The sequence below is a fragment of the Cariama cristata genome, unplaced genomic scaffold (genome assembly GCF_000690535.1).
Source record: "Cariama cristata isolate BGI_N322 unplaced genomic scaffold, ASM69053v1 scaffold29168, whole genome shotgun sequence".
NCBI lineage: Eukaryota > Metazoa > Chordata > Aves > Cariamiformes > Cariamidae > Cariama > Cariama cristata.
Window position 1 is genome coordinate 1,253 of NW_009632160.1, and position 14,855 is coordinate 16,107.

The 14,855-nt window shown below is 36.1% G+C and overlaps 1 protein-coding gene across 1 annotated transcript in view; it reads left to right on the forward strand.

Annotated features, from left to right (window-relative positions):
- Positions 1-1,299: 1,299 nt before the first annotated feature.
- LOC104166357 (tax1-binding protein 1-like) overlaps positions 1,300-14,855 on the forward strand; it is a gene marked incomplete at its 3' end in the record, with an annotated part of 33,560 nt that continues 20,004 nt past the window's right edge. The window contains exon 1 of the mRNA XM_009706247.1: positions 1,300-1,476. Within this exon, the coding sequence (XP_009704549.1) occupies positions 1,300-1,476 (177 nt within the window). The remainder of the gene's footprint in view (positions 1,477-14,855) is intronic.

Here is a 14,855-nt window from a genome sequence, read left to right on the forward strand (position 1 = left end):
ATAGGAAATACACAGACAGCCTTTAATCTTTGAACTTCTTGAGACTTGCAGTGGCCTGTCCCTTTTTGGGATTGGTTTCCACATGTATCTTCAATGAGAGTAATATATTATGTCACACACTTGGCAGTTATCTCACTGAAGATGTGAATATGCTTGGTCAGTATAAAATTACTTTTAATATCCTATTCGTGCAATTGCTGGCTCATCTTTCTAGAAACCTGTTAGATATATAAGGCCCCAATCCTCCTAATGTCAAATGTTTTAACAAAGTTGTGATTGTACATTGAAATCAGACACTTGAAACTTCTCAGTTGCCCATCTTATATTTTTGTCAGGTATTGCCGAATCTCTGGAGGGAACATTTGTGTTCTACACATCTTATATTTTTGTCAGATATTGCTGAATCTCTGGAGGGAACATTTGTGTTCTACTTGTGAAGCGTCTTGCATTGCTGTAATTTTTAGCACTATGTATCCTGAATGAGGTGGTGAATGTAAAGCATGATTAAAACCTTTTGCAGGCCAACTAATTAGTGTTAATCCGTCAAACTGCATGCATACCTAAACATTCCCGCTATCAATGAAGTCCATTGTTTATGGTAATGTAGCTAAACATGCAGGACTGAGAGCATATGTGTTACAGTGAGAACGGTAAAAGATGCCCACAGGCTGCTAAACAAGCAAGAGAACTCTTTTGAAGAAGAAGGAGAAAAAAAACCCAACAAACCAACCCAAACAAAACCCTCCTGTTTAGATAAACTTTCTTGTTTTTTAAAAATGTTTTAAGATGGAACTTTGTTACTTTTACTGAGAAGGGAAGGAAAACTTCATATATAAAAGTGCTGTCAGAAGCACTGAGCGGTACAGATTCTGAGAAAAGTTTAAAGTAGGGAAATCACAGAGCTTTGTTTCTCCTTCCCTGCTACATCCAGAACCATTAAGAATATTTCATTAAGTTAGAACCCTGCTTTGTTTTCACACCACCACTTTTATTTCCCACTTTCTGCCACTGTGTCTGAGATGCAATACTGGGGGCATTTAGCTAAGCAGTGCTCTCTCTCCATCTTGATGTCATCGCTGAAATGACTGCCCTTTTATTCTGAGAGGCGATTGATTTGGAGTGATGCTGAGGCAGTGCGCTTTGGTGGACTTACGTCTATAGCTATCTGTTTTCAGAACAGAGGAACTAATTGTTAGGTTTCTCTGCCTTGTATATTTCAGAGAGAGTAATTTTTGTAACTTAACTAATTTTTCCACTGTATTGAAGCAGCAGCTTCTCCGATTTTGTTACAGATCAATCATGTCATCCTTTCAAGAAGTTCCGTCTTCAGCTAACACTTTGCAGACTTCCAATTTTGCACATGTGATTTTTCAAAATGTGGCAAAAAGTTATCTTCCGAATACACACCTTGAATGTCACTACACTCTGACCCAGTTTATCCATCCTCATCAGAAAGACTGGGTTGGTATTTTCAAGGTAAGTAAAGCTTATTGTGTTGCTATTTCTCAAATATTTGCTGTCTTTTACCAGTTAAAAAATGAAAAAAAATTCCAACAACAGTAAAAGCTCTCTTGTAGACTTCAGTGGAACATCACTTGGATGTATTAGTTCCTGCTATTAAAGTGTGAATTTTATAACAAAGATCAAACTGGAGATCTAAACTAGAGGAATGAGTACACTTTAAGTCTGCTGGAGTAAGGGGAAGATGTGATGCGATGGTGTCATGCAGAATTAAATGGAGATGTCTTGAAAAGAGAGGTGTGGGCACAGTGGCAGTGTGAACGGGACGGTATGAAGAGTGTGAGCCAGAGTCAGTGTGAAATGTGTGTGGAAAGAACAAAACCTAAGCTGAAGATATCCTAACCCACATCCCTGACTCATTTTTGTTGCTGGAACAGGCTGAACAGTATAGATCGCTAAAATTATTCAAAACAGACCCTTGAAAAAAAGGAAGAAGGGTGAGACCACATCTAAGTTATTTGGAGTTATTTTTAAAGGTTGATAATGTTTCATTTATGGAATTAGAAATTGATTAATTCTTACATCTGCTTCTGTTTAAGGCCTTGATCTATGTTTCTTTGTCAGTATAGCTGCTAGTAGCTGATGCTTAAATTCCTTCCTTGAATGATTAATGGAAGTTTTGATTTGGGCTTTGAAGAAGCGATGCTTTGGCAGTGGGGAAGGGAGAGAAAGGTAACAGACCATCTCGGTACTGGAGGACCTTTTCCTTAGAACTGTCCACTGTTTAAGAATGTAAATGCTTGAATTCATCACCGATTAATTGTTAGTTTTTATTCAAGATAAATTACACTTCTGCAAAATGGAAATACTGTACTCTGTAACAAAGCAGAAGCATTTGTAATGCTATATGCAATGACTATACAGCCACTAAATTGTGCAGGGAGGCATTAACTTACAAACAGGCACATTTCTCTAGTCGTAAGTTTTTAAAAGTACGTGTATATATCTCTTGATTATCTGCATAGTTTTGACAAGTAGTGTAACTGAGCACACTTGAATGTTCGGTTAGTGGCATTAATGAAACTTGAAAAAAATCTTTATCAAAACTTTAAAGAGGGTGATGTTCATGTCGCACATAAGCATTTTGAAATTATTTAAATGTAACTTGAGAAGTAAATGTTGTGGCTTTGTCTGTTGATTTAAGTGAGAGAGACAATCAAGACAGGACCCTTAAAACAGTAATTGGGAAAATTAAAGTGTGAAACAGTTTTTCAATGATTACGTGAAATGCTGTGTACAATGTACTACAGTTGTCTCTGATTTCATCTTGACTAATGATAGATTTAATAAACTATTGAGGTATGAGTTTTTATTCTGCTTTAGCAGTGGCAGATAATACAGCTTTGGCAGTCGTTTGAGGAACGTGTTGAGCTGACATAAGGTAGTACTACTGCTGAAAGAAACATCATCTTTTACGCAGGGTGGCTTATTTCTTGTGCTTCCTTTCCTTTATGTGAAACAAGCTCTTGTGCGATGAATCAAATCAGGGAATTGAGATTAAGACCAACATTCTGGGACTGGATTTTTTAAAATGGAATTCCCCAACTGAATTTCCAGTTCACCTAATTCTCATCAACACAAGAGAAGGAAGCATTGCAAGATGGGGAAAAGGATGAAATTTTTCTTTTTGTCACTATGTCAGCTTATATTGAGTAAGTGTTACAAATATACTATCTTAGTAGTACAGTGAGTTAAACGGAGCCAGCTGTCCAACTTTATCTGTGTCTACAAATATGTATGAGTAATATTTGCAGTAAAATAAATTGCGAAAATGTGGTCATCTTGGGATAGATAATAGACGGAAGTTGTACTGTACTGTGATCTGAATGTAAAAAGAAGTGACTTCTAGAGAACTGGTTGTTCCTGGACAATCAAACCACCTGTAGGTGGTGTGAAAACTGATGAAACAGGCAGAGGTTTTATCATTTACCTTTCTAAAACACGTAAGAAGGATGTAATGCATGTTTAGTAAAGTGATTTTCAGCATTAAAAAAAAAAGCAAATCTGGACCAATTATGAGAACAATTGTTAATGGCCGCCTGTATTGGTTAGTATGCAAGGAAAGTGAGGCTTCTGTGAGAGAACTCAAAGCATCAATTGACTGACTGTTCATGTAGAGGGAATAGACATCCACCTTGTCTTTCCGAGGTGAATAAATTGCTTGGAAAACAAACCTGTTTAAGCTGGTGTCATTTAACCTTTGCCTGGAATTGCAAAGAAAGTTACTAGTGTTGTAATAGTGAATACTGGACAGAGGGAAAAGGCACCTAGTTTAAAAACAAACAAAAAATCCCCAGCCAAAAAAACCTAGGAGTAATTTCAGATTAGTATAGAAACTAAGTACAGAATAAGATACTGCCCCTGTCCCCATGAATACTTTGTTGGTTTTGGTTCTAATGTTGACTTTTGTTCCATTTTAGGGGGCAGTGGCTTCAACTGTATTCTGTCCTATGTTTGCTCTGTTGATTAGCTAAGAATTTTTTTATTGAACTGGACAAAATCTTATAGATACCTTTTTAAGTGAATGGTTTTCATTTAGATTGCAAGTCCAAGTGCATTTCTTCAGCAGCAATGATATCTTGAGTAGATATTTGTTACTTGTATCTTTATATTGTCCTGGTTGTTTTGCTAGTCCAGCTGTTTGTGCAGCTGCACAGTGAAAACGGATCAGGGAGGCCACCTGCCAGAAAAATGCAGCCCCTCCTTCCCCAGCTTTTACCACCTTATTTCACAACTGACTTGGTTCTTCAGCTTGATCGCTGTGTGATGCAATGGGCAACCGTGCTGGCATTACTGTGATGGAAACAGTGGACTAGGAAGATGTGTTGGACAAGGACTACGCCTACTTTATTGTCATGGCTGCTTTTTGTGGAATGACAATTGAAGCTTCTTTTTCAAATCTTCTTAGAGTTCTGTTCTGAAGAGCAGCTTTTAAGGGTTTGATTTGCCAGTTTGTTTCCTTTTTAAATGGAAATGGAGCTGATAGTTCCAGAAGCAAAACCTGATTTCATAAGCAGACTCTTAATTTCTAGCTTGTGAGTTTTTAGATATTTCCATAGTATGCACTACTTGTCTAATGGACTCTTCTTATTCCATATGCATTTGCATTTGTGATTGTTGTAGTTGCCATTAGTGGTGTGCAGCTTACGTGAAAAAGTGATGCTAGAAATGGAATCCTTGCCTTAAATTGGAAGCCATATATTGCTTATAAGAGTTTCTTTCTGTGTGTCTTATTGTGGTTATTTATTAATTTATATATTTATTACAGCACTTCATTTTGCTCTTCATTATATCAATCTTTTCCACCTGGTATGCATTCTCTTTCACTTGCTAGACTTAGTGCTTGTGCGATTTCTCCCCCTGACTAGGAATGTTTTCAGTTTTCTGTGTCTACTGAGTATTCCACTTTCACAACTTTTTCTATCGACTTCTATTTTGTACTATGAGAAGGTAATGGCTTCGATGAAAGGTACCACAGCAGGTTCCTTCATGTTTGTTAAAATAAGGAGCCACAGCAAGATAAAGTACTACCTCCCTGTTCCCCATCAGAGGCATCAAAAAGGTCTTGTTAGGAGGTAGAACAGGACTAGAACTTCAGACCTGAGCTGAGGATTTCTGACATACAGCTTCGTGACAAAGAACTAAATAAATCAGCAAACAAATAACAGTTCTTCTAAAACTTAGCAGATTGTACCAACTTCTCTGCATATGCTGTAGATTAATGTCTTTTTTGTTGTTCATGATTTAAGTTGCTAAATGTTGAACTATAATGCTGAGCATAAGGCAGTTTGTGGTGGTGACAGTAGGTTTAAAACTGTTCCCAAGAAAGTAATTTTCTATTGTTTAGAAAAATGCAAAGTCAGTGTTCATAAACGGAAAGGGTAATGTTGCATGTAGGAGAACTATTTCAGATACACTAGTTTTCTTGCAAACTAGGTATGCTACTTCTGGGATTGGACCTTTGGCAAAAACTTGGAGGGACGGGAAGTACAATAATGAAGATGATGTTACCCTTCACAGCAGAAGTTCTGAATATGCAGTGTTTTTATTCGTTTTGTATATATTTGTCTGTCTTTTTCTTCCTTGTTCCCTACAGCAGGCTTAAAACCAGGTTTTGACTCAGTCTTCAAATCTGTTCTCTTTCATTGCTGCTATTTCTTTTTTTGTTTTTGTGATGTTCTGGATGGTCATCTATAATCAAGTGCCAAAAGATATTGATCAGTTAGATCGTTGCTTGTTACCAAGAAAAAAAAAAGGCAGTTTTACAGATAAGTACTGGTCTAGTACTTGGCATGGACATCCTGAGCCTGAGTCCCTCTTCACGCAGTTTTATGGGAACTAGAATTTGATATCAGCCTTCCCTCTAGTGAGGGTTTCTGTGAGAAAGAAACTGATGGTTCCTAGTGTGGAGTGAAAGGGGAGAAGGCTTATTGTTCGTGATTGATTTCATAAGAGATCTGTACTCCCAGAATGATTCGAGACCGGTGTCCCCTCTTTATTCTTCTCAGCTTATCTCTGATAATCAAAATCTGGAAAGGCCCTTAGAGTAATCCAAATCCTAACCTTTGAAAGGAAGAAAAATAATTAATATGTGCGCTACATCTGGTTGCAAAAATGATCTGTTTGGTAGGTAGCCCTAATCTCCAGTTGCAGAAGTCTACATCTTGTGACTTTATTTCACAATAAAGTGAAGTAATCATATGGCCATGTGTTATTTTTTTGTATTATTAATGCATAATGTCCAGATTTGCAGAATTGTCTGAAAAACCTGCTTGGCTTTTAGGAAGCAGTGCTTACCCCTCTGTCTAGGGCCTATGTGTACAAGTAGGACTGTCAGATGTTCAGTACACAGGGAGGCAGCTCCACTATATATCTCAAAGGCACAAGGAAAGAATATTATGGGCGTAATAAAAATACTGTTTCAAGAGAGTAGCGTTAAAGGTATGGGTGTTTGTGGGGTAAATCATAATACTTTCTGGGTTTCTGAAGATTTAATTTTGCTGAAGTCAGCGTGCTGGAAAGACCTGTGATAGCAGCAGGTAATCTTACATATGTTAAGCTAATGGTTTTGGTCTTGCTGTGTCACTAGTTAACTATTCCATCAAAACTTTTCTGTTCCTCAGTTCTAGGTGGTATATTTTTCCAGGTAATCTACATGACCATTCTTCTAGGATGTTGACTTAAGTTATAGACATGCTTTGGTGTTGAATGTCTCAATGTACCCCTAGAGAAGAAGAGGAAATCTTTTATTTCTTAATGTCCACATTTTTAATGTCCACAACTTAAAAATGATCATCTGGTAACTTAACATAGGAAAAACTGAATAACCAGGATTGGGAAGATCTTAGTAAGTTAATTGAACACAAGAAGTGCCTGCTTTCTCTGAGAGAGTATTCAGTATTTGGGAGGTCACACCTGAGCTACTGTTTGTGCATCAGTGCAGTACCTGTGTTTACATGCAACTTAATTTCTGTCTTTTCAATGTACTAATTGGTAGCAAACCTCAGAATTAACTTGTCTGTAGTCAAAAACTTCTGTAACAGAATTTAACAGTGGATTTGATGGACACCTAAGAAGTAGCTTGGTGGTTTTGTTTTATCCAGACAGTACAGATATATTTTTGTATAATACTCTGGGTTATTTAGTCTCCTTTGGACTGCAAATAACAGTACAACTTGTGTGAGTCATTTCAATGTCCTGATTTTGTTGTAGATTGATTTTTTTTTTTTTTAAGGTAGCAATTCCTTCCGTACATACAGGTCACATTATGAAGTATAGCGCAACAGCTGGATGTGTTATTGACCACATGCATATAGGAATACAGTTTTTCTGGCATGGAATCATCACTGCACAGCAGGGCATGATAGCTACAGGAATGTGTAGTGGACAGTATGTCCTGTTGTTAAAATAGTCAGGAATTGAATTATTTAAATTCAAGTAAATGAATATTTCACTTAAATCCCACTCATCCTTTTTTAATACATTTTCATGCTTATCTCTTAAAGTGAGCAGTAACTTTATTACTCTTTGATCTGTCATAACATTTCCTTGGACTGTCATTTACATATGTAACAGGTTTTCTTTTAAAGAGTTCGTATTGTATCTATATTTATTTTGATTTATACCTAGTAAGACAGGAAGTTGATCCTATGGTCTAGGCACTCTGTCAATGTCATTTTGATGTACTCCACTCAGCTATGAGGTAGAAATACAACCAATGAGAGATGATGATAGGTTAGGATCCTGATAGTACCTTGATATTACAACAAATACCATATGCTCTCAATAGCCCAAGTTAAAAGATTGCCTATATCTGTTTGTAACATTCTGCAGAGATGGAATTCTTTGGGTCTGGGCATGAGAGAACATTTAAGATTACAGCTTTCATAAAGACTGTAGAGTGCCTTGCAGCCATCTTCTGCCCTAAAATGTTTCAGCTTTAGGTCTCCTGCTGTGTAACAAATTTTTATGTCAGTGGGAGGAGCGAGGTCATGTCTGAGGTGAAGTCTTAATGGCGTTGCACTGAGGTAAGTCAAAGTTGCATGTGGTATAAGGTGATCACAGATGTACTAAAAAAACCGAGGCTGTAGCTTTGACTTCATTGTTTACTTGTTTTGAAATGTCTATGCTTTAATGTTATTAAAGTGTATTTAAGACTTTAAGTATTTTTCCTCATGTCCATGTTCTGAAATTTTTTTGTACAGTTTGATTCTTTCAGAATTGGCATCTAGTTATCATTATTTGACGATGATGCATGCGTTCAAAAGCATGTCGCGTCAGCGGCGTGTCAGGTTACAGTAGCACTGGTGATATGGTGACTTTCAAGTACTGTTACTTGAACTCCCTGTTACAGCACAAACCAAGCCTGCCGTGGAGAAATCACTTCTTAGGATACTGGGCCCAACTGTGTTTTGCTTAGACACCTGTGTTTTCTGTGGTTTGGGTTAAAATAACTGTTTCTTACCATTTGAAATAAGTAAAGGCTGCTGACTTACTGATGTCAGTAATAACTATACTGTGTAGCATATGTCCAAAGCCTTATCTACTGTCTGTAATTTTGCTTCTTTCAGATGTAGTTTATTGTCTTCTTACAGTACACAGGATACTTTGCCAAATTACTTTCTAAACTATGTAATTTACCTTCTGAATTACAAAAAGGGCATAATTTTTACTCTGAAGAGTTTTGTGGTTTGGGTGGTTGTGTGGTGTGTTTTGTTTGTTTGTTTCTTTAATTGGGTCATATTAGGTATTTACAATAAAGGCACATTGGTTATGCCAAAGTTGGTTCAGCTAAACAAGTGTTCCTGGATTTACTTCTTTGGTCTGCTGATGTTAGTACATGTGTGGTATAGCTAGGTAAGACACTCTTATTGCAACAGAATAAACGCTGCTGCTCTTCCAGTTGTGTAACAGCTTTCTGAGGCCAGGGAAGGAAATGCGAAGTCAGGTTCCCTTACAGTGGTGTTTCTTTAAAGCACTCTCTCTCAAGATTGAGTTGACTGACTTTACCAAGGCATTATGAAAGGAAAGAAAATGCACAAAATAGAAAAACAGAAATGTGTTTATTTTCCACGTTCATCTGAAACTCAAGAAATTAAAAATGAAGTTTGAAATAATTTTTACACTGCAAACACTGTGCAGTGATAAGGCAGAGCTTTCTTCTTAGAAAAGCTTATATTCCTTGTAACATGAATCAGATGAGACTTACAGGAGATGGAGCAAAATAAAATGGTTATTATTTTTCCTCAGTAATATATTCGATAACTCATTATTCACGTACAGACAGGCACACAAACTGTGCTCCTCCCCTATCCCCCGCTGTTTATTTTTCTAGTCAGCTAATTTTCTTCTGGATACTTTGTGGAAATGCACTGTGGGTGAAAAGTAATTATGGGGAAGCTAATCGCACTGTGTGGCATTTCAGTAGGAAAGGGGCTTGTAGGTGTGGGGCAAGGTAGAAGAAGAAAAAAACTTTCATGATGACTACATGCCTGTTTATTAGTAGAAGGAAAACCTGTCTGGTGTGAGTATTGCGGACAGTTGAGTTGTCCCTACTTGCCCAGCCAAATTGCAGAGTCCTTGGTGTTGGACACCTTTACCAGACTTCAACATTTCCACTGTGACTACAGAGTTGGTGTATAGGACTAAAAAGTAGTTTATGATGTCCTAAATTGAAATAAGCCTTTTTGCTCAAAATTAGGAAATAGGAATATAGTGAATGGATTACTGTCTAATGGCCTATTAAAGCTTTCCATTTTATGGAGGGAGAATTAAATAAAGTGAGGTTTGTTTGAGTAACATGTTGTTTGTACATAATAACATAATCTGGATGTGACATTTTCTAGGACACATGATGTTTAGTCAGGTTTTTGGGTTAAAAAGATGGGCTGAAAAGGTGAAAGTAAGATTTGGTTTCTGGGTTATTGATCTGTTGGTTAACATCTGGAAAGCAAGAGTGTTGGAATTTATGCACAGCTTTCTAATTTAAAAACAGATTTCTCAGTAGAGTTTGTGGGAATTAAATGTAGAGAAATGGAGAAGATCGAAGAATGTGATGAATACCAGGTTAGGAGAGACTTTATTTCTAAGTCTGATTGTAACATGGATTTTTTTTTTCCCCCTGTTGATTTAGGGAAGTTACATCATCTAAGTCTTATGTGCTCTTTTGTCTAAGAAATAAGGATGTTAATATTTTTTAACTCTGAGCAAAACGTTTTCAGAGTTTTCAGTGAATTCCTTAAAAAGTAATAGTATCAGCACAGCCAGTTAATGCATCAAATGATGAACTTGTGTTCAGAGTTCATGAGTCTTGTGCATAGTTTGACAGGTCTTTCTCTTTTCTCCTCTTCTGAACTTCAGAAGGTTTTGTGCTGGAGTTCTTGTGTAACTTGTAATGTTTGTGTGCTTGAATGTGGATATTGTAATGTGTGCTGTTACCCATGCCAAGTTTTTAAGTTAAGACTAGTGAGCTGTGCCTCTTGTACTCCTCCTGGCTCACAGAAAGTTTCACACTGTGTCCCATTTAAATTTCTCATTTATTTAAGATTTCTGATGGTAGGAAAGTACTAATGTGCATTTGTTTCAGCTCTAGCTGAAACTTGGTTTTATGTTAGTAGTTGACAATACTTTGTTTGCTGTGTTGTGTTTTTTTTCTTTTCTTTTTTCTTTTTTTCAACTGGTATGTGGAGTTACCAAAGGCGTTTCAACTTAGGTTTTTGTACAGCAACAAAGTCTGTAGCTGTTTTGATCGAGATAGTTTCACTTCAGTTGCTTTCATTTTGAAAGTCTTACTCTAAATCTTTAGTACTCTTTTTTTCTTTTGTCAAGTGCTCTTCCAGTTAACTATCAACTAAAAATAAAAAAGCATATTGTGAAAGTATTTGTATCTGGGTTCTTTGTTATTCACTAAAATGCCATTTTAGTTAGCATTTTAGTGAAAGTGTTGTGTGGTTTTTTGTTTGTTTGGTTTTTTTAACTTTGGTTTCACATTTTAGTACAAGAGAATATATTCTTCATTGCAGAGTAGGACTGTAACTTCACATGAGGCCTAAACAGGAGTTACGTGTGGATTTCCACATCTTTGCCCTAACTTTCAGGTTTTTAACAGCTTTTAAGTTCTGATTATTAATGTAAATAAATACGCTTGCAACTTGAGTAATTAGATCATAAATTTTTAGAAGTTGGTCAGTAAATGAAGGAAGTATAAAAAATGAAACAGTGTAATTGAAGACTTGATTTTGAATAGATTTTTATAATGGATATAATTTCTCTCAGTAACTATTCTTTTTCATTGTTATTGAAGTGCAAATAGAGAAATGAAATTTATGAACCTTTCTTACAAGCATTTGTGTGTTTTCTGTAATGTTTTCATGAATACATGTGCTCACTGTTAGTCATATTGACTCTTTTGGCAGTTGAAATGGTCAAATTCTTGTTCTTACAGGCCTGAAGATTTTTCTCTGATAACAGTAAAAGACTTTGCGTTTTGTTTGCCCTTGTTTTCTGATGTGTTGTGCCAGTGCTGTTATTTTTCCATTTTCTTATTTTTTTGGATAGAAATAATACGGCAGGATGCCAGTAAATTAAATACCTAACCACTTATTTCCATTTTCTACTTTGGTGTAGAATTGAATTGTTAGGATTTTGTTTGTGTGTGTGGTGTTTTTTTTTGTTTGTTTTTTTTTTTTTTAAACTTTGAGGCAACTAGAATTTGAATGATGTGAAAAAGGAAAGACTAATAGACACAAATTTGTGGTAAAAGTTCTATGGAACATTTAAATAGTATTTAAATAGCATCTGCGTTTACTTCTTAACATGCAATCGTGTTCTAGTAGAGTACTAGAGAAAGTCTGGGCACAAACTAAAGAACTAGCTCTGCTTCTTTCTGTTTTCATGCTGAGGGCTTCTCAAATATTTGAGAATTTCTGTGCTTCTAGTTGTTAGAGTAGTTTTCAATTCTAACATAAAGTCTGCATTTTCTTCTGCTCTGTTCTGGGATTTTCCTAGAGACTCCTGCATAGATAAGCTTGGAGATATGAATAATCAAAATAGATTTAGGATTGGATTTTTTTTCACAGGGTAGATTCTGTGTTCTTGCTGTTTCAGTGCATGTACAGTGGGGTCAAAAGGGCCACATCACCCCAAGAACTAGAGCATCAGCCACAAAAGGTTTTGCAAGGTGGCAGGATAACCTTTATCTGCTACTTGAACGTTGTTCTATGGAGAAAATATTTCTGAAAATGAAAGACTAAGGTTAATTTATCTGCTTAACAAAACTTACCTTTGAGTTTTCAAAATATGAAGTTAAGGAATATGCTGGCCAGGGAAGTCTTTTTAGTCTGTGCTCAGGTATCGCTACTTCCAAATTCTTTAACTTTCACAGAAAGTGGCATTTAAATAAGTGCAGCATACAGTTTCTTAAAACTATGTATGCAATAAGTAAATAAATGTATTTTTTAAAATGTTCTCTCACTTTTTCTCCAGTGCACATTACTGATTGATACTATTTACCACATGCTAACTGTATGTAACAACACCTACCTGTTGAATCATCTGATTTCTTGAATACTGCACTATTACAGGAAGACGCACAAAGCGCAAATTCTTACGTGTATGAGAAAAGCTTCAAGTTTCCCTTTTTCAGTATGTCTCAAGAAGAATTGTATGGGCCAGATGCTGTAATGGTCTTGTTAATTAAAAAAACAACAATAAAGAAACAACAAAAAAGACAACAAAACCACCTTACATGGATATTTGCCTTAAACAGCAATTTTTCTCCGGTCAGCATAGTCCAAGTAAGGTCTTCACAACAGACGGGTTCTTGTGGGGGATCTGAACTCTTCTCCCCTTCCAGAGACCAATCTGGAAGATAGACTGTATTAATTGTAGTCAGTTTTGTTGCTTTGATCAGCAGTCAGAGAAACACTCTAGGTTTTTTGATTCCTTTTATTAAGGTGAAAGTATTTTTTCCAAGCTAGCATGCCTGATGACGATGAGGATGCTGTTCATTTTGCTTCCAGAACTACAGTATTTTGTTTTGTTTTTCATATAAAATCACTGTGGGGCTGTTGACAAATACTCCCGTATTCCCATCTTCTTCTTCATCGTTTTCACTTTTTGTTGATTTCCTCTGTGGCTTTTGCCACTAGTTTTAGTTTATCTCAATTTTTATTTACTTTCCCTTAAGCAATCCTAAAATTGCTTTATATAGTTTTAACCCTATTTTTAGGCAACTATTGGTTTTCCTTCTGAGCTGAAAGAAACATCTTTGTCAAAGGTCACATATAGATCATTGCTGAGCCATCCAATGTGCGTTTGTAGTCTTATATCTAGATAGTATAGTCTGTTGCCATAGAGAAGGTTATGACTATGTAGGAGTATTTTGTATTTATGAACCACTGTGTACTGCATACTAGGCTTATTAAAGAGAATATTGTCAAAAGATAGAAAGTACTAAAATAAAGATTTTGTTAAAACCTGTTGATAAATATGTCTTTTATTTTTTTAAAAAAAAGATCTAGATCCTGGGCCTAAACCATCCATCACTTAATTTTGCCTTTATTTTCTTCTCAGCATATCATTACTTTGGTTTTGCTGCTCGTTTCTGTCATCTAAGAAAGAATCCTATGGAAGTTCATGATAATCATTGTTGAGTAGGAAAGATGTTGAATAATGTTACTAAGTTAACTTGCTTTGCAGAATACACAAACTTTGCCTTTTTAAATGTATACAACTGCGAGGAAGGTGACATTTGTTCGTATTTCCTTCTCTGTATTGTCACATTTTCACATGTGCAACCTGTTGCAGGGAAGACTCTTGTTTTCTGAAATCCTGTGCAGTGAAAAGAGCCATTGGGTAGTACACAGCTGCTGCTAACTTCCATGTGCCCATTAAGAAATAATTGAATTCTGAGGATCATAAGAGTGGAATATGAGGCGCTTTGGTGGGGGAAGCAGATGATAAATGACAGAAAATAGGGGGAATTGCTGGAGAAAATAAGTGCGGGGTAAACTTCTCAGAGTATTGCCCACTAGCTCTTCATGTGTCACAGTTCTGTCTTTACAAGTAACCCACAGCTTAGAGTCACACTTGGCAATATGACACCTGCTGAGAAGCAGACCAGGAGAGTTATTTTTTCTCTACTTAATTACTCTTTTTCTTTATATCAGTATGATTAAAGTTGTAAATGACCTTAAAAAGAAATCCTTATTTGGATTACTATTACATAAAGTATTCATAAAAATAACTCTGTTTCAGAATAGGTTATGAAATTTACAAATCAACATGAGATATCTAAACAAATAAAAAATGCTACAATCCCAGGGAAAAATTGAGTTGGAAGTTGAGTTGATCCCCTAGAGGGACCATTTTTGTTTTTATATGCACTGGATTTTGTTCCTTCTCTCTACGTTTTCCAAAGTGTTAATTATTGGAATGAAGGATGTTATTTTACTCAGGAAAATAGCATCAGAATCAGAGTGTGTGTTTTTCATTTTTTCAAACAGAAATTAAAACTAGAGTAGGATGAGAAGATTACTTCAGTTCTGTGCAGTATTTGTTCTGGACATCATAATTCAGTTTCCTTTCTGAAATTAAAAAGAACAAGATGGGGACTTTTCAGTCATTGAGAACTACAACTAAAAAAGCTACCTGCTTGCTTTATTTTACGGCAGCAGCAGGTAATGGTATATGCTTCCCTTTCCTGAGGTAAAAGAAGATTCAACAAAAAAAGGGTGTTAACATGCGAGTTGGATTTGAGCACATGGCTGATACGAAAATCTGCAAAATGTTTTTCCTGTGAACTTTTATCAAGAAATGACTACTTTCACACCCCC